Genomic DNA, 26,595 nt, shown 5'->3' on the forward strand with positions numbered 1-26,595 from the left:
AAATATCTGATATAATAATGGGTGTGATAAACATTTTAAACTGGGTGAATGGTTCCTGTGTTCTTTGGGAGCCTTCCATAATAGCTGATATTGATTTTTTAATGAGAGAAAAGCTGATGAAATACAGGCTTTTATGTTAGTGAATTCAGCCAGCAACACTCTTGGGTCTCCTACAGATGTTTTGCTTTTAAGCAAGATGGGAATTTCATGGATTATTTTTTCCCTGCTTCTCCCAGGAGTAAATAAAAAGGACTGTGGATAACTGGAAATATGCTGCTCTCAACAAGGGATGAGCCATTAACTCCATAGTAGACTCACCAAACACTTGTGACTCATAACCCTGGATACTGACCATTCACAGAAGATAGAATTTATGACCCATGTCAATTATTTCTCAGGTTGTAACTGGGTCATGGAGTAGTAGATTGAGTTCTTTTAAAAGAAGTTAATACAACAAGAGTCAGTTTGAGACAGAATTGAAGGAAATATTGATTACTTACATGGGCAGAAAATAATCTTTCACAAATTTAAATTCGGTTTTTATTTTATAGGAAGCTATGCCAGAGAAAATGTGGTCCTGAAACCTTTACTGATGCTTTGGTTATCTACAGAATCCCGTAAGAAAGAAACCTGAAAAGCAGAGACTGGAGAGGTAAATGACCAGAAACAGAGGCAATAACATACTACTGTTTCATATGTATTTATTCATTGGTCTAATTTGTCGACATTGCTCCTGGTCTGTTTCAGCTTCTGTGAGAGTCTAAATCTAAGATTATTTGCTTAATCTGAATTCGTGCTTTTTACTGTCAAAATTTCCTCCTTAGCCTTGAAGTCAAGACTTGAATAATTAGAACATAGGGAGATTTTTTGGGCATACTATGTAACAGAAACCTTCAACATTTGATTTTAATATTTTTTATGAAAAATTACTTCAGGTACTTGATAAAACACCATCTACTTCTTTTAAATGAAATAACATTATATAAACTCTTTACATTATAGTTGTTTTTTTTTAGAGATAGAGTGTGCACGTATGTGAGTGGGGAGGAGCAGAGGGAGAGGGACAGAGAATTTTAAGCAGACTTCCCTCTCAACGTGGAGCCCACACGGGGCTTGATCTCATTACCCTGAGATCATGACCTGAGCCGAAATCAAAAGTTGGATGCTTAACTGACTGATTCAGCCAGGTGCCTTATAAAAATAACTTTTTATATATTATGACACATGTGCTATAAGTTTTCTTTTTAGGTAAGTAGAAAAGTTTATTAAACAAGAGAAAAAAGCCCAATAGCTTTTTCAATCAATTTTTTCAAATGGTTGTCCTTTTACTTAATGTGCTCACTTTTGTTATTCAGCATAATTTTAGTGTCACCTGAGAAATAGCATAATCTGTATTTGTGCTTTTCTACTTTGGGTTTATTTTTAAAATGTCTGTGGTTGGTTCAAGCAGTTGTTAGAGTATGGTACTTACTCTTTGTATGCAGTTATTTATGACATTATAGACATTTAAAAAGGCTGGACACCTCATTTATTGTATACACGAATTTTATCTTCCTTACCATAGTGAAAATTTTAAGGCTGCCTAGGTCTCATATGTTAATGTATCCTCACAGTTTTTGGCATACAGTACTCATGAACTCAGGGATTCTTGATTTAGAGCCTGTTAGAGACCCAGAGAATATTAGAATGATACTACCTAGATATTTATATGTAAATGGAGTTAAGATCACAGAGTTAGTCCTTGTAAAGTTTCCTTTGTGGTATGAACACAGATTATGAGCCATAAGCCATCTCATAATTGCAATATGGCCCAATAGAATTGGGAGATAGAATGCAAATCTACCAATATTAATCATTAGCTATTATTGGAATAGCCAACTTGAAAATTCTGGAAATGGGAAAAACTACATATCCAGTTCACACATGAAGAAACCAAAGTGTCTTTATACATGAAAGATGACATGTTTATAGTGTTTTTTTTAAAATATCTATTTTTTAAGACAGAGTAAGGTGCATATGTTGTTTGAAAGTTAAAACAAGGATCCAGTCAAATCTTCATTGCAACAAGGTCAACATTTATTCAGCACTACCCAATAGAACTTCCTGCAATGTTGGAAATGCTTTATAACTGTGTTGTCCAATATGGTATCACTAGCCACGTGTGGCTATTGAACACTTGAAATGTGGCTAGTGAGACTGAGGAGCTAAATTTTAAAGTTTAGTCAATACTAATTAATTTAAATTTAAGTAACCACACATGAGTAGGAGATACTCTATTGGACAGTGCTCTTTTGGATTAATAGGATCTAGTATAATAAAATAATTGAACCCTACAACATGACAGGCACTGTGTTAAGTGCTTTATATTAATTATCTAATAGGGTTATTATGAAATATAAATCAATTAATACGCATAAAACACTTAGTATAATGTTCATGCAAAACATTCACTTTTAGATCATTTATTCATCAATCCTACAAGGTAGATGCTATTATCTTCATTTGATAGATGAGAAGCATCATCTTATTGGAGTTAAGTAAGAAGTCTGTGCCCTTAACAGCATCTGGTAGAATTATTGTCATCTGAATGTTCTAAACCAGCTGTTTTTTATGATTGCATTGGCTTCAAACACCTTCCTGATTTACCAAAGTTGTGTTTCTCTCCTACATTTTGCTACAATTACTAGTGTGTATGTTATGTGCCTAAAGGAAACACCCCGTCCTTCTCCCAGAAGATATTTCTATCAGATCCCTCTCCTTTCACCCTGTATATCTAGTCTCCATCTCTTTAACATTGGCCAGTGGAATGAAACTTAAATTTTCCACTGTAAGTCAACAGAGAGCATATAGGAGCATGACTAAGTAGGAACCAATGTACACCACTAAATGTACTACTCTCTGGTTGAGTTGCTAGGAAGCTGTCTTATATCTTTGACCCCCAGGTTCTTAATCTGGAAGAAGGCAGAGATTGGGAGGGGAGCCAGGAAAAATCCTTGTCTGGTCTACATCATTGGGTTGCTATGGGTGTAAATGAGATAGTATTTTTTAAAGTACTTTCGAAAAATCCTTAAGCACAATACAACTGAGACAGTATTCTAAATTACTGTCCTTAATCTAGTATTTTTTAAAGTACTTTTGAAAAATCCTTAAGCACAATACAACTGATACAATATTCTAAATTATTGTCCTTAATCTTTAATCAAAATATACTGAGATAACCCCTGAATACATCAATATTATTGTGAATAGAAATGTTTGAGACAATAACTGTGAACTAATGGAATGAATTATTAAGAAATGTGTTTATAAATTATACAATGGTACTTTTAGCTTGTTCATTCCCTTCTGGTTTGAATAGCTCTTTGGGGAATGCCAAGCCATTAGAAAAAATAGACTACTGAAAGAGAGACATAAATGAAGTGTATTATTTTTGTTGTTTCCCCAAGGGACTTACCATTTCTAACAGGTTCAAGAGCAGTCGACTGTGCCTTCTGACAATATTATAAGCTTGACAGCAAAGCTCCACAAAATCTTGGAAATGCTGTGGGTTTTTCCCACCCTCTGTAATAAAGTACTCCATCTCTGAAGTAAAAATAAAAGGCGCTCGGTCCCTACAAACCCAAAAACAATAGCAACCATAAGCAGGAGGAGAAATGGTGTGTAGAGCTCAATTAGGCAGTTACAGCATCTTATTTTCATTTAAATTTTTTATGTTATTTTCTCTCTACTCTAAGGAATGGAACCACCTCCTTTATGGGATAGCTGGAGAAACTTGCTAATTGTAGGGTTTGAATAGTTTAGCTGGGCTGCAACAGAGAAGGAAGAACAAGTTATTTTACAATATGGTCTCAAATATTTAATTCCAAGTTACATTTAATGGAAATATTATCCATTAAAAATTAATCTAAGGCCAATTAATAACAAAGGTGATTTTACAGAAACTATATTGCTAAATTGTTGCTAAATTTTAAAATAATAGAACAGACCATGTATTTGACCTCATGTTTTGGGTTTTTTTTTAAGTTTTCTTTTTTTCTTTTTTTGTCTTAGAAGATATTGACTCTTTAGGGAAAAAGTTTCAGGTAATAGCTAAGATATGTAATGACAAGTTCTTTCAAAAGGCAATCTATGAAAAAATTTAAATTCACTGTCATATGCTTTGTAAGGGAAAAAAAAGGAGGCTGTATTTCATTTCACACTAGGCCCAATAAAAATATTGATCAGAAAGAAGGAAATATGAGCAAACCAATATGAGTTGGTAGGTAAATAATATTGCCTCCCGTAGTCCCAAGGTTGAAGAAATAGGAAAACAAAGGACCAGAGAAGTGATCGTGTTTTCTCTATTTTTGTCATTTTTTTTCTCATGTTCTTTGAGACATGAAGAGACCCAAGATGAAGCAATAGCATTTCTAAGAGATTAGCCGAGGAGGGATTGGAAACACTTCTCTGTGATATGAAGAATAATGATGAAACAAACCATGCTGATACTGTTTTGGCTTAAGGTCCTCCAGAAACATTTGAGATGGGAATACAGTTTTGGGTAAACATTGTTTTTAAAGTAAAGATTTTTGAATGAATTGAAATAAAACATATTTTAAAATTTGAGCCTAGCAGCTTAGATATAATTAAGGTTAGTCTAAGCAACAATTGAAAAAAGTCATGGACTATTGAGAAAGCTTCTTTTTTTTTTTTAATAAAGACTGTTTATGTTCTGTATTGTTATATGATTAGCATTTGAATAAAAATACAATAGAATGAAAAATCTTGCTAATCTAACTTAGACGTCTCAGAAGTGTAGATATTCAGATCAGAAAGCTACAACCCAGGCATTTTGTAGCTGATCTGGATCAGTAGAATCTGACCACAGGCAAGTATTTTAAAGAAAATAAATAATCTACCTCTGTTTGATTGTAATTATTTTATTTTATTTATTTATTTTAGTGATCCATGCTACCATTGACTGGCAGGGAGGCTGGTGTAACAATATCTTAACTTTATATTCATTCATTCAGTCATTCATTCATTGAACAAAGTTTATTGAGCACCTAGATACTGAGGAATGTGTCTTAAGCATCAAGTCCAGGGGCACCTGTGTGGCTCAGTTGGTTGAGCCACTGCCTTCGGCTCGGGTCATGATCCTGGAGTCCTGGGATTGAGTCCCGCATCGGGCTCCCTGCTCAGCGGGGAGTCTGCTTCTCCCTCTGACCCTCTCCCACCATGCTCTCTCTCATTCTCTCTCTCTCAAATGAAAAAATAAAATCTTAAAAAAAAGAATCAAGTCCAAATTTCAAAATGTTTGCCTCAAATCCTTTTATTTTTGGCCTTCATTGATTTATCCAATCTGTATGCTATGAATTTACTTTATAGCCTTGTATTTTAGCCAAGCTGGAAGCAGAGCTATTGAAAACAGGAGATATACCGTGGGTTCTAATCCCAGACCTGCTGTATCTCAATTTCCTCATCTCTGAGGTCGGTAATACCTAGCTCTTAGAATTGCTGTGAAGATTACTAAAAACATGTACACAAATGCATGACACATAGAGAAGGCTACACACTTTTAAATTGCTATGATTAGAAGCTCTATGCAGGGGGCACAGATTTCAGGCCCTTGTTAGCCATGTTTTCAATCATGTTCTAGCACTTACTACTTCTGTGATTCTGGGCAAGTTACCTGTCCTCTCCATGCCTTAATTTCCTCCTCTGTAAAATGAAGACAAGGGCAGTTGACTCTTGGGACTTTTGGAAGGATGAAACAGGTTAAAGCATATAACAGAACACAGTCTGGCACATAGTGAGCACTCAATTAATGTTAAATACTATTATTAGGCCTCAAACTAATAAAAATGAATGGGTTCTCAGAGCTGAATTTTGTCATAACTAAATCTCCTTCTCTCTACAAAAATGCTGCCAGTGAATTTCCATCCTTCCTTCAAGGTTTAATTTACTCCCAGCAACTCCATGTAACCTCTTTGTCTGCAAAAACCCTTAAGTGGACCTTTGAATTTGGTAGCACTTTTTCTATATAGCTCACACATGTAGTCATCACTATCGCTAACATTTTACTAGAGTTTTAGCAATATTCCAGACTTTCATAATCAGAAAAAAATATATTTCTATGTGTAAGAATTTTCCAATTTTTTTCCTACTCCTTTTTTTTTTTTTAAGATTTTATTTATTTATTTGAGAGAGAGAGAATGAGAGACAGAGAGCATGAGAGGGAGGAGGGTCAGAGGGAGAAGCAGACTCCCCGCCGAGCAGGGAGCCCGATGCGGGACTCAATCCCGGGACTCCAGGATCATGACCTGAGCCGAAGGCAGTCGCCTAACCAACTGAGCCACCCAGGCGCCCCCTATTCTTTATACTATATTTATTTTTATTATATTGAATGGAACTTTTGAAATAATTTTAAGAGAGTCTTAAATTGTACAACTTCCTTAAATTTTCTTTTCTAATGTGATATATATCCTTTTTTCTCCCATATGCTTGACCAAGTGGATTTCCCTTGGAAAGTTGTTGTAATTATGCTCAGGTTCATGTGATAACACATTTCCTCCTTCCATGGTAACCACCATTATAAATCAGATGAAGAAACACCACAGCAGAAAGTCAAATACACAAAGAAACATATCTAAGTTAGAGAAAATATGAACTAATAATAATATTGAAGGACCCAATCTTAGCTGTGTTTAAATATTATCATAATCTAAATTTTCAGTGGGTCCAACAAAATAAAATGCTACATTTTTTCCATATGACTTGCATGACTCACTTCTGACCAATCTTTAAAATGACTTAGACTAAAATTTTCTATGAATGGAAAGAAGCTACGCACATGAAACAGAATCCTATCCCATCCCTACAAGCTGTAAGAATCGTAGCTGGGATGTGCTTTATCAGTTCACTCAAATGCAAACCTAATCCGAGGTCATAGAATTAATGTATTGGAGACTATGTCTGGAATTTAAGCAATACTTATAAATCTGAGATATAAATTGGTTGTGGCAAGAGAGAAGATTGGAAACTATTTGATCTCTTAGAGTCCATACTGTTATTGCTGATTCATATGCTGAAAACCTCTCACTTGTAGCTGGACAATTTTACCAGAAATTTCTTGTTGTGACTATCCTACTGTTTCTATTTCCAGATTAGTAGTTTTACTATTATTTGCCTAAGCCCTACCTGTTCTTGCTTCTGTACCTTTTACCTGTATTGTTTCCTGCTTCTGGCCATGTTTCTCTCTCTCTCTCTCTGCCTCTCACCTAATGTCCTAATTTTTTTTCTAGTAAGTCTTCTCTAATTTACCCATCCTTTGCCAATTTCTCTCCTACTTTGCCTTATCTTTTAATTTATCCCTACAGCTAATTTATTTCATTCTTTATAGTCTCAATTGTCTTATGACTTTTCCCCCAAATGACCTGTGTGATTTTCAAGGGGAGAGACATTATTTTCTTTCCTTTATCTACTCTTAATGTCTCAAACAATGTGTTGATGGTATTCTGCAATGGATGCAACAGTAAATATACATAGCTCATGCAGTGAAAAAGTTAGATAATTTAACATTTATGTGGGAAGGCCATGTGAACATCTTATTTGTTATAATTCTGTCATTTCGTTGTCAAAGTTAATCTTTTTATTAACTTATAATCAGTCCTTCTCTGAAAGTATTATCCTGTAAAAATGCTGAGAATAATTTCTAGATGTCCAATATAAGTGAGAAGTAAGTAGTACTTTAAAAATGCATATATACTTGAGAAATTTAAGGATATTTCTGTTACAAACAAATACTAATTATTAAGGACACAAATAAATTCATTTGATATGGGGAATAGCAGGACAATTAATAATTTGCTGTTTGTTATTATTTATGCATTAACTCCCCCTTTAACCATTTTGTAGATGTAATCTCCTTGTATAAACTCATTAGAATACTAAGATCATCATCATTGCACTGAGAGTGCATAAGTTTTCAGGATATGTCTCTCCATTAGGTGACTTTAATCCAGCTAGGGAGGCATGCACCCAAAATGTTAGAGTACTATAGTTATTTATCAACAAATATTTATTGAGCATCTACAATAGATATGTGTGAGGCTTATAGGTAAGGTTAAAGATTTTAAAAATAAATATCCTAAAAGCAATAAAAACGTATTGATAATAATGACAATGTTTTGAAAAGGTCCCTCCAGCTGTAACATGGAGAAGAATTTGGAAAAGGGAAGGTGTATGTGAGTAGATCAGATAAGAGACTTTTGCAAAAGATTTTGATTAGATATGAGCATAGCTTAGGTTAGGATTGTGTTATGCAGATACAGAGAAGTGGGAGAACAACAAATATTTTGAATCAAAAACCAAGAGGACTTCATATGGTTCAAAATGAAAAGGAGAAGAATGTTAGGAACACCTTTACATTTTTGGATTGTGTGTCAGGAAGACTATAGTGCAATGTTCAGAGTGGGTTCAGCTTTGAACGAGTTACTTTTGAGGTGTCTTTGAGACATACCGGAGCAGATGACAATGAGGTATTGTGATACTTATTTCCAGACCATAAAGAAAAGATCTAGCCTGGAGGTAAAATTTTGTGAGTTAGATTACTACTTTGACTACCTAAGGACCTCAGGACTCAAGAAACAACATGGTGGTGAATTCTCTGGGTGTTCTTTTTGCCACATATATTCCAAACATAGAGCTCAAGGAGATGGCAGTCTGAAAATGCCAGTGGGTGCAGACAAAAAAAAATTGCCAAGAAAAGCCTGCTCTTTCTAGCCAAAGGCCCAGGAAAAGGGTAGCCTAATGGGACAAAAAAATTTTAGACAATAACCACTCTACTCCAGCCAAATATTGCAGAAAAACAAACAAACAAACAAACAAAAAACCCCCCAAAACATAATTCCACTCCCCCACCACACCAGTGAAGGCTCTAAAGGAATCCTAAAATTCCATTCTCACCAAGTTGTAATGAGGGACCTCAGTCCCCTGTCTGTGTGGTATCAGGGAGAGTTGAGTAAGGAACTGGTATTGGTGGAGGTGTTACAGGATTTCTTTTTCTTTAGTGTCCTCAGTTCTTTGTCACGCTGCTTTGAAGAATGAAGAGGAAGGAACCAGACCAGGGGAAGTGTGGAGGCAGCAAAGCAAAGTTTATTGAGCCATAGTTATTGAGTGATAGTACAAAGCTCCCCAAGAGGGAGGGGACCCGAGAGGGTTGCCACCTGAGTTTCTAAGTCTAGGGGTTTTTATGGGCTGGTTGGTGGGCTGTTTTAATCTGATTAACACTCCATGTGCCTGTCATCCAATCAGGTTTTTGTCGTCTACCTATCATGTAGGAAAGAGTGGAGGGTTCCTTCCAGGGTGGTGTAAAAATCTTTTAAGTTTGGTTTCCTCTTAGGGCAGGAGCCTCTTGTCCCTGCCTGCCTTTCTTCCAACTATCCTGCATTAGAGGGGTAGACAAATAGATCATTTGAACAGGATAAATAACAGAAATAAACTCATGCAAATATGATTTTTGCAACTGATTTTTGGTGAAGGTGCAAAAGCAATCCAGTGGAGAAAGGATATAGGCTTTTGATCAGATGATACTGGAGCAACTGGACATTCATAGGCAAAAAGAGATCAAAACCTCATACCTAATATAAGAGTTAACTTAAAGTGGATTACAGACTTAAATATAAAATGTAAAACTATAAAACTTTTAGAAAAAAATGTAGAAGAAAATCTTTGGGATCTAGGGCTATGCAGAGAGTTTTTAAGAGAATAAAAAGACAAGTTATAGACTGGGAGACAGTTTTTGCAGATCACATAGCCAGCAGAAGAGTAGTACCTATAATTTATAAAGAAGTCTCAAAATTTAACTGTAAAAGAAAATCAAACAATATAATTAGAAAATTGGCAAAAGACATGCAAAGACAACAGAAGAGGATATGCAGATGGTAAATTAACACATGAAAGAATGTTCAACATCAGCTGTTAGGGGAATGCAAATTAAAACCACAATAAGATATCACTACATACCTATCAGAATGGCTAAAATAAAAAGTTAATGACAATACTAAATGCTTGCAAGGATATGGAGAAACTGGATCACTCATACATTGATGTGTTAATGTAAAATGGTATAGCTACTCGGGAAGACCACTTGGTAGTCCACTTGGTAGTTTCTTAAACAACAACAACAACAATGTGCAACAGATGTACAAAAGAAAGAATTCTTGAGATGTCTTTGGTGCAAAAAGATGGTTTTAGTAAAGCACAGGACCTGTGGGCAGAAAGAGTTGCCCTGTGGTCATGAGGAGTAGCCAATCATATAATTTCAAGTTGGGAGGAGGGTTAGGGATAGGAATTTTGGAAGCAAGGTTTCCAGGACCCAAAGGGGGTTGGTTTTGGTAGGAAAAGGTCATTTATCACTGTCTAGTAAGACCCTAGTCATGAGGCCCTGCAGATGTATATCAGTGGGTCATATGCTGGGGGGATGATTGCCAACATATATCTTGAGGGTTAGAGATAAAGGAAGTTTCCAAAGGAATTTTTATATGTTAAAGTAGACTTACAGGATCCTGGGCTGCTGGGATAATGTTAAGCTAAGACTGTGATTTGCTCTTAGCAAAGTATTAACTTCCAGGCAGCTGAGTTTCTAGAGGAATGTCACTCTGCCTGTTTCAAGAACTTGTCAGTGGGTTGTAAGTAGTATGGAAATTTAATTTTTCTTTTGCCTTTGTTTCCCACATCACAACTACCATACAACCTGGCAATTATATTTTTGGAAATTTGTCTCAGAGAAATGAAAATTTATATTCAGACAGAAGCCTATACATGACTGTTCATAGTAGCTTTATTTTTTAAAAGATTTTATTTATTTATTTGAGAGAGAGAGAGGGGAGAGAGAGCATGAGTGGGGGGAGGGAGCAGGGGGAGAGGGAGAAGCGGACTCCCCACTGGAGCAGGGAGTCCTACGTGAGGCTCGATTCCAGGACCCTGGGATCATGACCTGAGCCGAAGGCAGACACTTAACCATCTGAGCCACCCAGGCACCCCCATGGCAGCTTTATTTGTAATACCTAGAAACTGGAAATAAACCAGATGTCCTTCCATCAGTGAATAATTAAACAAACTGTGGTTTATCCATACTATGGGCTATTATTTGTCAATAATAGGAACAAACTATTGATACAGAGAACAGCTTGGGTGGCTCTCCAGAGAATTATGCTGTGTGAAAAAGCCAATCCCAAAAGGTTACATACCATCTGATTACATTTACATAATATTCTTGAAAAGACAAAATTATAGAAATGAAGAACAAATTAGTGGTTGCTGGGAGATAAGAATGGAAGGGGACAAGGGTGAGAGGAAAGTGAATATGACCATAGAAGGGCAACAAAGAATACTAGGGGCTTTGAAACTCTTCTGCATCTGGACTATATCAATATCAATATCCTGGTTATGATAGTATACTATGATTTTATAAGATGTTACTGTTAGGGGGAACTGGCAAAGGGTACATGGATTCCTTTGTATTATTTCTTACAACTGTATGTGAATCTACAATTATCTCAAAATAAAATGTTTAATTAAAATTTGTATGAGTCATCTGGATATTGATACTGATAGAAGACTTGGGTGGCTGATACTAGTTTGGTGGAGACTGCAGGGAGTTAAGAGAAGAGGGTTAAGATGAGTCTTGTGGAATTTAACATTTAGTGGTATGGTACAAGGGAATCTCCTGTATTGAATACTGAGAAAGGGAAAAAAACCAGAGAGTGATAAACTATTCAAGAAGGCAAGTGGAGAGGTATTTGGAGGAAGGAGAAGTCAATACCACTGAAATCTGCTGATAAATCAGGTAAAATGAGGAATGGATTTATTGAATTAAACACTATGCAGGTCATTGTTGATCTTATCATTTTTTAAAGATTTACTTATTTATTAGAGAGAAAGAGAAAGAGAGAGAGCGTGCACCAGGGGGGAGGGGCAAAGGGAGAGGGAGAGAATCTGGAGCAGACTCCCCTGCTGCTCAATCCCAGGACCCTGAGATAGACCTGAGCTGAAATCAAGAGTCAGTTGCTCAATGACAGAGCCACCCAGATGCCCCTGATTTTATCATCTAATAAAGCATAAAGTCAGATTGAAGTGGTTATGGAATGAAAAGTAAGGAAAAGATGTCAAGAATTTAGACAACTCCTTGAGGAAGTTTGTGATGAGCAAAGTGGTATGGAAATTGGGCATTTGAGACAAGGTTATTTAAACTTTGGAGAGACAAGGATATTTAAAAGGATTATTTAAGATGGAGAGGATAAATATGCAAGGAAAAATGAATTATTGATAGTATAATGTATGTTAGAAGGTGGGTGGGAAATGGCTCTAAAGCACAATGGAGGGATTGGTTTAGAAGGGAAAAACAAATCTACTCTAACAGGAAGGAAGAAATTTATGTAATTAAGATGTTAAGTTTGTGAGTTTTGTATTGAGTAGAAAAGCAGGCTCTGTTATTGTTTCTATTTTCCCAATAAAGTAGGAGTTGTGGTTGTCTATCTAAAGTAGGGAGTGGAGAATAATGGTTAGGAGGGATCTGAATTTCATCCTGCAAGAATAAAGTACAAATCCTTGTGGAGCATGAAATAGTGAGATGAGCACAGAAGCATTGTGGGATTGCTGGGCTGTGAGGACAGCCTATTTGAAAATGGGGACAATTTTTGCCCTGTAGTCTTGATGGTTTCTTTTTTTTTTTTTTTAAGATTATTTATTTATTTATTTGACAGAGAGAGACAGGCGAGAGAGGGAACACAAGTGGGGGAGTGGGAGAGGGAGAAGCAGGCTCCCTGCTGAGCAGGGAGCCCGATGCGGGGTTCCATCCCAGGACGCTGGGATCATGGCCTGAGCTGAAGGCAGACCCTTAACAACTGAGCCACCCAGGCGCCCCTCTCGATGGTTTCTTGCAGCACTTGGCTGCTGTGGTGTAGCACAGAGAAAGATGAGTGGGTTATGGCACATGCTTATCTTCTGCCTTCACACTTTTATTCACAATACTCGACTGTTAAATATAGGCTTCTTTCTTCTTTTTCCCACTAATTTAAGCTCTCACACTTTCTTCAAAGTCCTGCCATTGTTACACTTCCTCTTGAAATCTTCTCAATATCGCTAGCCCTCACAGTGGAGACTGCCCTATTCAGAAATATATTTTTAAGGAAAATGGACCAAGCATCCTAATTGTAATGGATATCCTCTGAAATAACTGAGGTGCTGTATCCTTAAAATGAGTGGTCTTCCATTTATTGTTTTATTCCTTAAGCAAATATATACATACTTTAAAAATGAATGATGTTTGATTTTAAAGTATTGAGCACATAAGCTATTTAAGGACACCATAATTCACAGAAGTAACTTCCTCCAATGTGAATTCTACAGTCTAGATAATAACCCTTGGGCTTCATCCCAACAGCTCAGAGTGGTCTTTGGCCATCCAAAGTTCAATAAAACAGTCCCTGGTGGGCTCTGAAAACTAGACTCACATCCCACAAGCATTTAACTTCTCTTAGCTATTTCTATTAGATGGCTTTTTTTTAAATATAAGAAAAAAAAAATTAAAAGAGAATGACAATTGTGCCTGCTTTTTCACCCTGAGAGCACATTGCCCATAGATGGGAGAGTGGCCCTGCTACTTTACCACATGGTCTTAGTTTGTGAATGCCTCTCACAGTACAATCATCTTGCAACATATTTGATTGTAGTTGTTAAAGATATGAATTTAATATATATCATGGCCATAAATGCAGGATAACTATGTCATCTGTTACTAACTAAAGAAACAGCCATCTGTCCCAGTACTGGAGAGAAAACAGAGTGTGCTGGGATTATTGAGAAATGGGAGTATCAGTTTCCTACATGGCATCTTCCCAAGGGTCCTACCACCTACTGCGCATGATTTTGGACAAGTTATAACAACTAAGACTTTTCTCTGTCTTAGTTCTTGATCTCTAAATTAGAGAAAATAATAGCAGCTGCCTCAAAGAGTTCCTGTGAGGATTAATTAGCTAATGCATACCAAGTACTTATGAGGCTTTAAATTGTAATTTTGACAATTTCCTTTAGAATCTGATTCCCTATACCAGATGATGCAGCATCACATTAAGGAATGCTTACTTTTTGCCACTCCCAGTGATAATACTGAGCGATGTGAGAAGAACTACCTATTTCAGTGTTGCTGATGGAGGCAGGGGATCTGGAGAGTGAAATGGAAAGACAGAGAACTCTGTGAAGGATTCATGACAATAGAATCTGTCTCCCGGGCTCTGTGAACATATATATTTCTTTTTTTTATACTATAGTTCATCTAGTATTTACTTGAGCAACTGAAAATGTCAGTAAATGGACATAAACTTTAGTCCCAAACTTTAGACTCGAGTGTTTGAATATGTATTTGTACCCTGAATTGAAATGTGGGACTCAGTAATGAGATATATTTTATTTTTATTACTGAAATTATTATTATTAATTTCATGAATTTCAGATGGTTTTGCCCCCAGAAAATATCATAGTAACATTAAAATATATTTTCTTAGAGATTTAAAAAATTGCAGACTCCCATCATAGTGAATGGTGATATTAGTATACAAATAAATGAATGCAGAAAACAGAATACATTGGGGAATGTTTAAGCCTACACTTTTCCTGATATCACAAACGACCTACATTTCAGAGAACACATTTTGCTGTCCAACAGAAACAACCCAAGTCTCTTGTCTAATATCTATGAGTTAATTGAGAAGGCAAATTTGGAATCTTCATTGGATAGGACAGAACCTCATATAATTACACAACACAGGAAATCTCCTATGTGCAATATAGAGAAAACATAAGGGTGCATGTATATTACAAAAAGAACATTTAACGCCCCATGAGATCTCCAAGTTCTCAGCAATTATTAACTAAGGGGACTCTCACCAATAATCTGTTAAGTGTAAAATATGTTTTTTTTTTCCTCCTAGTCTAGCCTCTTGTAGATACACTGTGGGTCCATAGACTCTGAGAGAACCCTGATCTTAAACTGCTTAGAAACTTTAGATACTGACTCTGGTGTTCCTGTCAGGCTCGGATACATTATCTCTCTTGTTTGAAAAGGGTTGTTAGAACAGCTACCTCTTAAAACGATCAGTCGTACTTTCTTAAGTTTGATATTTTGGGTGTGAATTTATAGTAGGTCAGGATTTTATGAGGACAAGAAGAGATTGGTCAGGTCAGCACCTCTAAAATCTCCTGTTTCCTCCTTTGAGTTTGAGTTCAAGAATAAGTGTACAGTTATGCTTTGCATGGAATTCCAGAGTATGCTTGGAACAGATGTTGGTCTAACTATGAGGAAAAGATTATCAATGCCATAATGCTTGTGTAAAATTGGATTGTATTATCACATTTTAAATAGGATTAGGTTCTCAAATCAAGTTGGAAATGAAAATCAAGAATAGTCCAAGTTGCCTCTGAAAACATTTAAATCGCCCATAAAGTTACCATTTGCATGATCAAAATTTATGAATCATGCTTAAAATGGACATTTTATCTCTTACTAAGTTTAACACCATGAGTTAAACTCTGTATAGGAGTAGGTACTGTTTCTTCAGTTGGACACCAGATGAAGTTTTTATACTAGGCTCATGTTTAGGAGATATGTGTAACCTTTCTTTAAAAACTAGATTCAGACTCAGTTGAATCTATAAGATGCTTATATTGACAAGCACATTGTACCTTCGACTAACTGAGGAGAGCTTGCATATCCTCCATGTCAAGCATACTTTGTTCATAATGGAGTACAGACTCACTGAGTGCCAGAAGGCAGAATCCTCCCACTATTTTAATTGTTCTCTCTCCCTCTCTTCTTCCCTCTCTCATTTTGTTCCTTTTATTCCCTCTTTCTCAAACACTCCATCCTTTCTTTAGCACTTAATCATCCCCCATTCTTCTCATCTGAAAACTTACAAGTCTCTCTTTGAAGAAAATGCATTTTTTTTTTAATTGGAAGAACTGTTTTCTACATATACAGGGAAGGAGGTAGATATAAAAAAGGTTACTCAGAAGAAACCAGATAATAAAACCTAGCGGAATAATAAGGGGGGTGGGAGAAGGAGAAATGATAGTGAGTAGATGAAAATGACAGAACAAACTTTCTCTGGCAATAAGTCTATCTGAGAGTACTTTGAACATCAGAGCACTATTCAGATATTAGTTGTAGTTTGCCTGGAACTGGCTTTGTGAAACTTATAGTGTACCAATTTTTTTTTCAATTATTTTGTTGTGGTAGAATGCACATTACAAAAAAATTATCATCTCAACAATTTTTAAATGTATAGTTCAGGGGTATTAAATATATTCATAATATTGTGCAACCCATCGCCATCATCCATCTGCATAATTCTTTTCATCTTATAAAACTGAAACACTATACTCATTAAACAATAACTCCCCATTCCCCCCTCCACCCAGCAGCTGGCCACCACTATTTTGCTTTTTGTTTCTATGACTGTGATTACCCTAAGTACCTCATGTAAGTGAAATCACGCAGTATTTGTCTTTTTGTGGCTGGTTTATTTCACTTAACATAATGTCCTCAAGGTTCATCCATGTTGTAGTACGTGTTAGAATTTCCTTCCTTTTAAGGCTGAATAATATTCTATTGTATCTATATGCCACATTCTGCTTATCCATTCATCTGTAATGGACCCTTGGTTTGCTTCAACATTTTAGTTATTGCGAATAATGCTGCTATAAACATGAGTGTACAAAGATCTCTTTGAGACCCTGCTTTCAATTCTTTTGAGTACATACCCAGAAGTAGAATTGCTGGATCATATGGTAATTTTTTATAAGTTTTTTGAGAAACATAATATTTTTTGAGGCCATACTCTGTCCCATAGTAGTGGGACCATTTTACATTTTCACTAATGTTGTACAGGAGGTCCAATTTCTTCTCATTCTCACCAAGGCTTGTTTTTTGTTTTTTAATATTATCCATCTTAATCGGTGTGAGGTAATGATTATCAAATTTTGAGTCTCATTCCCCAGACTCCCACATGTAGGCTTTTTACCATTAACTAAAAATCCCTTGGTAAATTTGTAGTTAGAATAACAGAATATAGCAGGTTATTAATAATTTTATCTTCAGGAAAATTGTACTTTCTTAGGTCAAGAGAGGTAAATTTTATGACATTTTTGTAGTGATCCTTCAATCAACCAAAACTGAGCCTCTGCTAAGTGTCAGGAACTAGCTAGGTGCTTAAGATACAAAGATGCCCTTAAGGCACTCACAGTTGGAGAGGTATTGGGAAGTGTGCTTTTTTTCAGATACTGCTTTCAGTAAAAAGAACCACAATGTTTATTAATAAACAACTGTGTGAATAACAGACCAATGAGACTCACCTAATTTCAAAGAACATTAAGATATTAATTAAAGCATGTGGGAGATCATTAATGCCTATATAGCATCTGGATTACTATGAATATTACATTAAATCAGAATGATTGGAGTAAGAAAAAAAAATTTTTTAATCTGTTAAGGGAGTTTTTTTTTTTTTTTTCAAGGATGGTTTTAAATTAAGGGTATTTAGAATATAAACATTACAATACCCAAATTAGAAATTAAACAAAAAATTTTTAAATCAGTGGTAATTAACTATTGAAGATAATGTCAAGATGATTATAGATATAGGGAATTTTTATGACTAATATTGAGATGAAAATTCTGAGATTAATTATATTTGGTGATTGGTGATCTACAGGGATAAAGCTTGAAAAGGGTATAAACCATGCTACAAGAAGATATTTACATAATATTTTGGTTATCTTCATGTAAATATTTTAATAGGAAAAGAAAAGAGTTGAAATTTTATTTTGTCTGTGTTCTGGAATGATTTTTCGTCTGTTTTAAATGGATTTATGTCCTCTGATATGCTGGCATATATTTAATAACCAACTCATTTTTTTTTTTTAGAAAAAAAGAAAGCTCTTACTTGTGACATTTGTTAATTTTCATGGTGTATATATATATTTTCACTATAGCTGGTTTCAGGCTACCAAAGTGATGTCATTGAACATGGAGCTGAGAAGGAATACACACAATATGCTCTTGCAAGCTAGAGTGATCCAGGTCTAGCACACTTCTGCTTATGTCTGAAATTATATCAGAAGTCAAGAATGACTTGGTTAGGGGCGCCTGGGTGGCTCAGTCATTAAGCGGCTGCCTTCGGCTCAGGTCATGATCCCAGAGTCCTGGGATCGAGCCCCATATCGGGCTCCCTGCTCAGCGGGAAGCCTGCTTCTCCCTCTCCCACTCCCCCTGCTTGTGTTCCTGCTCTCGCTGTCTCTGTCTCTGTCAAATAAATAAATAAAATCTTTAAAAAAAAAAAAAAGAATGACTTGGTTAAATACCTTACAGTCTAAATAAATCCGAAGAATAATGCAACCAACAAGATTGCAATGTAATCAGACAACAAGCCTCAAAGTCAGAGAACTTTAAGGACTAATAGTTCAACTCATGAATTTCAGAGTGCATACTTTAAAAAAAGTACCAAAATAAGATATTTAAATAATTTTAAACACAAAGACACAATAATTACCTAGAGATGCAGTCTCATTTCTTGTCACTTTGTTTGGAGTACTTACATTACAATTAATTACAATATTTCTAGAGTCTTTACTTGATGCTAGACACTCTTCTAAGCACTTTACATGTATCAGTTAATCTTCAAAAAAATCTGTTTCATAAAAATCTAAATTGAATCACAGAGAAGCCATTTGTTCAAGGTCACATCGTTAGTACATTGTAGTACGGAATTAAAAAAAAATCATACAATTTATCTCCAAGGTATCTGAGCTTAACCATCACTCATACAACCTCTAAAATTAAAGACTTCATGCAAGTCTAGCATTACTGAAGTGAAAGACCATATTGACTGTGAAAATATAGTTTGAAAAAATAAAAATATGAAACAATGAATTAGAAGAACAATAAACACCACCAATAAAAGATCTTCCTTAATTTTTCCTCCTCCATAAGAGAAAGTCACCATCAAGAAATTACTGAGTTGAAATTTACAGTTTATTACAATGATATCTTTTAAGTAATGAAAAATTTGCTATATAGAAATCATTGTTACAGAGGAAATTTGAGTGAAAAATTGTGGATGCATAATTTGTTAACCACTTTAATTTGAATCTTTGTGAGAGAAAATAAAGAAAGAAGATAATAATTAAGCAATATTTCAAAAGAAAAACCAATTGGCTTCAGAAAGTTGGTGAAATTCTTCATTGTTTCCATTGTAAGGGTTAGCCAAATTTTCCCCAGAATCATTAAGGAATGCTAGGGCTGAATTGCCCTGTGATTTAATCCATTGGTATAAATTCTCTTTATCTAATCTCTTAATTAAAACCAATAAGGAAGGATTGTTTGTTTATATATAGGATCTGAAATCCTTCATATTCATAACTGAGATGACATTTCTTTTTCTTTCTTCAAAGTTAGAAAGTCTACAGGAGGTTCCAATTTGGTCCAAGCATGGGCTTTCCAGATTTCTGGGAAAATGAATTCAGAGGAACGGTTCAGGGACACCGGGTAAGAATTTCAAATGACAGTGTTGCTGGGCTAACTCGATATAATCCAAGAATCAGGAGAGCCAATGTCTATGGACATTTTCTAAACACAATCACATAAATGTTTAGTGTGAGATATTCTGGAATGGTGAGGTAAATATGAATATAAGGGGCAATGGCCCAGCAAGAAATCAGTTTCTTTCTCAAGATCCTGCTTGTAAGGAAAACATCACCTCATTGCTCTTGCTTTTAAGGAAACCAAAGATCAAAGGAAAATTTATTCCCAGACACACTACATCTGGTTCTGCTCTGTTGGTCTGCTAATTTCCATTATTAAATTCTGTATCCTTGGCTAAAGGATATATCTACAACTTAGAGGGGGTCTTATGTATGTACATGATTTCTTTTTTGCCAACCCATAAACCATCCACAACTGGAAACTACTACTCTATATGTGCAGTTGAGCAATGATTTAGGCAAGTGTATTATGAAGTGAAATTAGCTGATATGTGTTAGTGATCCTTAAAAGTAACCTAAAAATTTATACAAATACTTTCCTCCTCTATGTTTTTAAAGAGTAGATATAGTATAAACACATGTGTCTGGGATACATGTATTTTCTTGTCTCGGTGGGTGCAGCATTTTATGTTAAGGAGTATGATCCTGGGTTATTACTGGCTATTACTAGAGCATTATATGGCTTTGCTAGACTGTGAGAGATTAGCATAGTCCTAGGGCATGATTTACATACCTGGCTTTGTACTTTATGAGCCGGTTATTAATATGTCTAGCATGTGTTTAGAAGAAGTTAGGTGAAGCTAGGCTTTTCTCTAAAGATCAGGTCTATAATGTAAAAAATGTAGTATAAATAAGAATGTTCATGTGTCATAGGGGGATATAGAGGTTTGATTTATAAGAAACCTATTGTCAACCTAGTAACCAATAAGAACAACCAATGGTCCTAGGACAGAAGAAGTAAGTTATCTTATGAAACAACATTCAAATGAACTCTTGAAACAGCCAAAGAGACTTGGAAGAAAATTATTAGAATACAATTCAAAAGATATAGGAGTAATAATGAGTAGGAATAGTTCAGTTTAACTTTTAAACTCAGGGCAGAAGTATCAGTTTTAAGACAGAAATCCAAGGAGACATTGCTAATGAGTCTTACATAGCCACTGATGGAGATAAAATCTTGCAAATAATAATCCAAATGGATCATAGTGCTGCAGTTGGCCCCCTTAACTTGTGAACAATAATCAATAATCTCAAAGGAAGATAGTGCCAACTTCATTTTCATTGATCCAATCAATAATTATTGAATTACTGAATGATTGAATGATTCCCTATGAATAGTTTATTACCTGATAAGCAATATTAAGAACCTACTATGAGTGAGGATCTGTGCGGGGTACATTTTCATGTACCTCAGACATTGCACAAAAAAGATTTCAAATTGCCAAAAGAGGACCTGAATAGACATTTTCCCAAATAAGACATACAAACAGCCAACAGATATATGTAAAGATGCTGAATATCACAGATCATCAGGGAAATGCAAATCAAAACCACAATGAGATACCACTTTATAGCTGTTAGAATGGCTAGTACCAAAAAGCAAGAAAAAACAAATGTTGGTGAGGATGTGGAGAAAACGAAACTCTTGTGCAGTTGGTAGGAATGTAAATTGGGTACAGTCTCTATGGAAAGTAGCATGGAGGTTCCTCAAAAAGTTAAAAACAGAAGTACCATATAATCCAGTAATTTACATGAAGAAAATGAAAACATTAATTTGAAAAAATATATGCACCCCTATGTTTATGTCCATCAGTAGATGAATGGATAAAGATGTGGCATATATACACAATGGAATATTACTCAGCCATGAAAAAAAAATGAACTCTTGCCATTCATGACAACATGAATGGTTCCAGAGAGTATCATGCTAAGTGAAATAAATCAGACAGAGAAAGACAAATACCATATGATTTCACTTATATGTGGAATCTGAAAAACAAAACACAACAAACAAACAAACAAAAAACAGACAAACTCATAAATACCCAGAACTGGTAGTTAGTTGCCAGAAGCGAGGGAAGTAGGAGGTAGCAAAATAGATGAAAGAGATTAATAGGTACAAACTTCCAGTTATAAAATAAATAAGTCACAGGGATGAAATGCACAGCATAAAGAATATAGTTAATAATATTGTAATAACTGTGTGGTGACAGATGGTGACTACACTTGCAGTATTTTGTAATATATAGAATTGTAGAATCACTATGTTGTACACCTGAAACTAATATAATATTATATGTCAAAAAAATTGCCAAATGTAGAAGCAGCAGTAGCTGTTGTAATATTAATAAACAAGCCAATTTGCCTCCACCTTTTCTATAGACCCTGGTACATATCTCCATTACAGCACTTACCATATTGTTTAGTAACCTATTCTTTACTTTTTATGTTTCCCTGAACTTTTTCTGTGGGACTGAAATATTTTTATTCCTTTTTTAACCCTATGGTCAATGCTGTTGCTGGTTAAATAAATAAGGGTTAACCCAAATTTCCAGTAGACCATACAGCAAAATAAATAAAGATGTCAAAACTATAATTTAATCTTTAAATTTCTGGGGAAGAGTGGATTCTAGGGAAAGCATGTTATGTGAGTAAATTATGTATATGCTCATGTATGTTAATTAACATTTGTCTTTCATAAACTAGGTATCCTGCCTCTATGGATGTTCTAATAGTCCATACAACTATCTGCCCTGTCCACATTTTACAGTGATTATTTATGTTTTTGTCTTCCAGTATTCTAAGAAAGAGCAAGCCCCATTGAGGTGGTAAATGTGGACTATTACCCTTTGTGTCCCCAAGGTTTATTACAGTCCTCGGCACACAGACCATCCTCAGTAGATTTTTAAGGAATGAATGCAGATGTGGTGAATTTTCTCAACGTAGTTAGCATAGAAGACAATATATTGAAAAGAATAACAAGTGAAATGATTCCATTTGTATGTCTCTACAAAATAGGGAAGATCATATTATGTAGTTTATGCTTGCATTTTAATACCAGATAATGGCCATCTAATGAAAGTTCATCATGCTATATTGTAGGAGACATTATTTCTTCTTTGGGGGAGCTGCTTTTAGCTAAAAGTGACTGATTACTCTTTAGAATGGTTTGATCCCATTTCTACTTTCAGGTGAAGTATCTTTTTAAAGCAAGGGATTTTTAGTCTTAAACTTTGGGTTTCCTTGCCCCAGTTCAAATAAAAAACAAAAACTTATTCAGCCACCAATTCTTTTTGGGTTCAGTAAATGATATAATTATTTGTTAAGACCAAAATCCAGGAGTCATCCTTGAATGTTTTCCTTTCTTCTCCTACCTGCTAAGCCCCTCCCACAGCCCATTAATCATGGCCAGTGTCCAATCAATTAGCAGGTTCTATAACTCTGACTCCAAAATATATTCTCAATCTGTCAGTTTTTACCACTTCTTTTCCATTAAGGTCTTGCCTTAATCATTGTAGTTGACTCCTAACTGGTCTCATTGCTTCACAGGACAGCAGGAAAGAGTTTTGAAATCCACTGAAATCCATCAATGGCTTGCCCCTGAACCTAAAATAAAAGCCAACCTCCATACCATGTCCTCAGTGCCCTACTTGATCTGGCCTCCACTGAAATCTTCACCTTAACCTCCTACCACCTACTCCTCTCCATCCACCTCTAGGCCCTAGGCCTTCTTGTCATTGGAACATACTAGGCTTATTTCCATGTGCATGACTGTTATTTTTGCTGTTCTCTCTTCTTAGGATACTATTCTCATGGATTTCCACAAGGTGGATCATTAATTACACAGTGTCTCTCATCTCTTCCTAGAGGCCTCTTTAAAAATAGCATCCCTGCTCCAGTCACCCTCTATCCCATTTCTTTGCTTCAGTTTCTTATTAATAAATTAAACTCCTCATTTCCTCATATTATTTCTTTGCATGCTAACTTGTTTAATGTGTGTCATCTCTACTAGAAAGAGATTAGGGTTTGTGTCTGCCTTGTTTACTGTTATATCCCCAGAGCCTTGAATGGCAGTTGCTCACTAGGTATTTTTGGAATGATTCAAGGCTATTTCAGTGTAGGAAATGTGCTAGTTTTATGATACGTAGACCAGGGGTGGTGACTGCTATGGGCAATATACCAGATGTATTGAGACCATGAATTCATGCCTCATTGTCCATTCAAGGTTTATAAGAAAATGAAAATATTATATTTCAGACAATTCAGCCTGGAACAGGATTAGCATCTCAGGGGAGAAGTCCACTAACAATTTGAGGAAACCTAATTTGTTCCATTAACAATCTATTGAAAAAATATTTCCTTCAATCTTATTAGATATATAAACATGTTTATGTCATCTGGGGGGAGATGGGGAGCAAGTCATCTGCTGGGTTTCTATGCCATTACATGTTACATATCACTCTAGGACACTGCTTAATTACTGTAATAAACATTATTTGCACACTGACCTTTTTATCCCTCCAAATGTTTGTGCATGACCTAGGAATTTTCCAAAGTCAATATGGAACATGTGGCCTGACTTTGTCAGCATGATATTGTCGTTATGTCGGTCACAAACTCCCAGGATGAACGTTACCACACACCAGCCAGCACAGGAATAGAAAAAGTTCCTCAAGGCCTAATCAGTTGAAAAACAATAACACAAAGATAACACACACACACAAAATAAGCAAATGCATTAGCATCAGGGCTAATGGTAAAAACTATCATAAAAAGCAAAATTACATAATCGAGAACTACTTCTACATTTCAGTTGAGAGAAGATTATGATTAAATGACTGGTTCTTGATAGGCTACAGAACATGAAGCAACCTCTTCTTTGGCCTAATGGATGTTTTCATTGAAATTGTGCAAAATATCTCTTTTACTCAGTCAGATCTAATTTTCATAGTTTATTGAAGAAGATTCCTGGCGTGGTTTTTTTGATGTCTCAAATATACAATATTGAATGATTTTTTTTCAAGGTGAAAGAAGGAACAAAATGATTCAATATTGCCTATTCCCAGAGAAATTTAAAATATCTATTTTGAATCTTTGAATTTTTAACACAGAAAAAGCCATATTGAGATATATGTAATATTTTATGTTTATCTTTATAAATAGGTAATCCAGTTGCTATCCCAAAGTGATTTGGTACAGTATATATCAGTGAATGTCTGTGTGGGTGGAAGTAGATTACTACTGAGTCAATTTTGCCTTCTGTTTCTTTAAGAAACAGAGGTTTCTTGCCAAAATTACTCTTTATTTTCAAAATGGTCCCTGGGTACACATCATTTTCATCAATGATGCAACTTTGACTGTAACCATGGTGTAACCATGAGTGAGTGGTTGGGCCGCAGTAATGGGTCTCCTAGAATGGTGTGGCTGACCTGCTGAAGTGGAAATCTGTGTCACTGAACTATATGTCTTAGTTCTCGATATCCCAAGTACCTGAACAAGTCATTTAATTTATCTCTCTAGATATTTTTCACTTATAAAGTGAAGATAATAAAAGATACCCTTACATGGTAGTTGTGAAGAGCAAATGTATGTGAAAATACCTCAAATAATATAACCCCAGAGATTTGTTAAAACTCAAGCTATAATTTTGGGAATGGCTAAAAAAGATTTCAAGATAATGTCATCTTATCTTTGTTATTTGACCTCCAAAGGCCTGTATTTTGTTCTACTCCAACCTCACAGAAGTCTGGAATAGATGAACTCTTGGATCTCTCTATCATGGCCTGTTCTAACTCGGGTGACCAATTATCCCAGTTTGCTCAGGACTGAGGTGTTTCCTAGGATGAAGGAATTTCAGTCCTCTGGACAGTTCCAAGCAAACTCAATGTTAGCCTATATTGTATCTTTGTGTGAATTAGCATAAAGGTACCTCTGCTTCCGGGTAGACCCTGTTGTACCAGTTCATGCCTTGGCAAGTAGAACAAAGCCTGGTTTTAACCAACTCATCCCCTTAGCTGGGAGCCCTGGTGTAGGGCAGAATATGCACATCTGTACACTGCAGGCCAGATGCCAGTATGAAGTAAAGTGGGAAAAAAGGTTTGCAGTCAAATAAAACGCTACATTTTGTAAAGTTCTGAGATGCTAAAACAAAAACAAAAACTCTATTATGCCTTCTGCAAACACTAAAAGAATAAGGCCTGGAAGAGTAGAGCTCAGCAGAAGAAATGCATTGCAAAGGAAGGAGGGGGACTTATAGAAATTGGAGATTGTGTACAGACATGCAGAGGTAACTTGAAAGAGATAGTTTCAAGGAACATCACCTCAGAAGAGATAGCTGTAGGAAGTAAAACCAAATACAGAAATTTTACCTAGTTAATATACCATTTAAACTGGATCATTATTACTAAGCTGATGACAGTGAATTAGAACTCAAGGTGTACTTAATTTACTTTTTCATAAACCACATTAGCTAATAATCCAGAGCATCCAGAGCATCTTATTTAGTACATTATTTAAAATTAGCTACAGCAGGACAAACCTTTTCATAATCTGCCTTTAAATGGTTGTGCTGACTGAACCACTTTTTGATTGTGTTTTCTTTCAATGGTCCTATCAGTCCAGAATGGCGATGGATCTTTGCTAGGGTTATGGCATCAGGTACCATCTGCACCAACCCTGGTTGATAAAAAAGAGATTATAGAAATAATTCTTTCTTCACAGGATGAGGAATACTTAGGAAACACATCTTGATCTACGTAACAATAATAGTTGCCAGCACTACATGGGTTACCCTTTTCTTTGCAAACCTTCTTTTCTGAAGGAGACTTACCTAGATGGCCTTTCTAATTTTTCCAAATCCTAGAGGGCAATGAGGCAATTTGTAGTGTTTGGGATCACATCTATCAGAAGAAAGAAGAAAGAAAAGAAAGAAAGAAAGAAAGAAAGAAAGAAAGAAAGAAAGAAAGAAAGAAAGAAAGAAAGAAAGAAAGAAAGAAAGAAAGAAAGAAAGAAAGAAAA

General features: G+C 35.6%; 1 protein-coding gene across 1 annotated transcript in view; it reads right to left on the reverse strand.

The window, feature by feature from the left end:
• The window catches only part of PIK3C2G (phosphatidylinositol-4-phosphate 3-kinase catalytic subunit type 2 gamma), a 384,724-nt gene that overhangs the window by 103,883 nt on the left and 254,246 nt on the right, over positions 1–26,595 (reverse strand). Inside the window, exons 23-25 of the mRNA XM_021690398.2 lie at positions 26,117–26,253; positions 24,087–24,256; positions 3,455–3,611 (exon numbers count right to left, since the gene is read on the reverse strand). Of these exons, the coding sequence (XP_021546073.1) occupies positions 3,455–3,611; positions 24,087–24,256; positions 26,117–26,253 (464 nt within the window). The remainder of the gene's footprint in view (positions 1–3,454; positions 3,612–24,086; positions 24,257–26,116; positions 26,254–26,595) is intronic.

Source organism: Neomonachus schauinslandi, chromosome 5, assembly GCF_002201575.2.
Source record: "Neomonachus schauinslandi chromosome 5, ASM220157v2, whole genome shotgun sequence".
NCBI classification, from domain to species: Eukaryota; Metazoa; Chordata; class Mammalia; order Carnivora; family Phocidae; genus Neomonachus; species Neomonachus schauinslandi.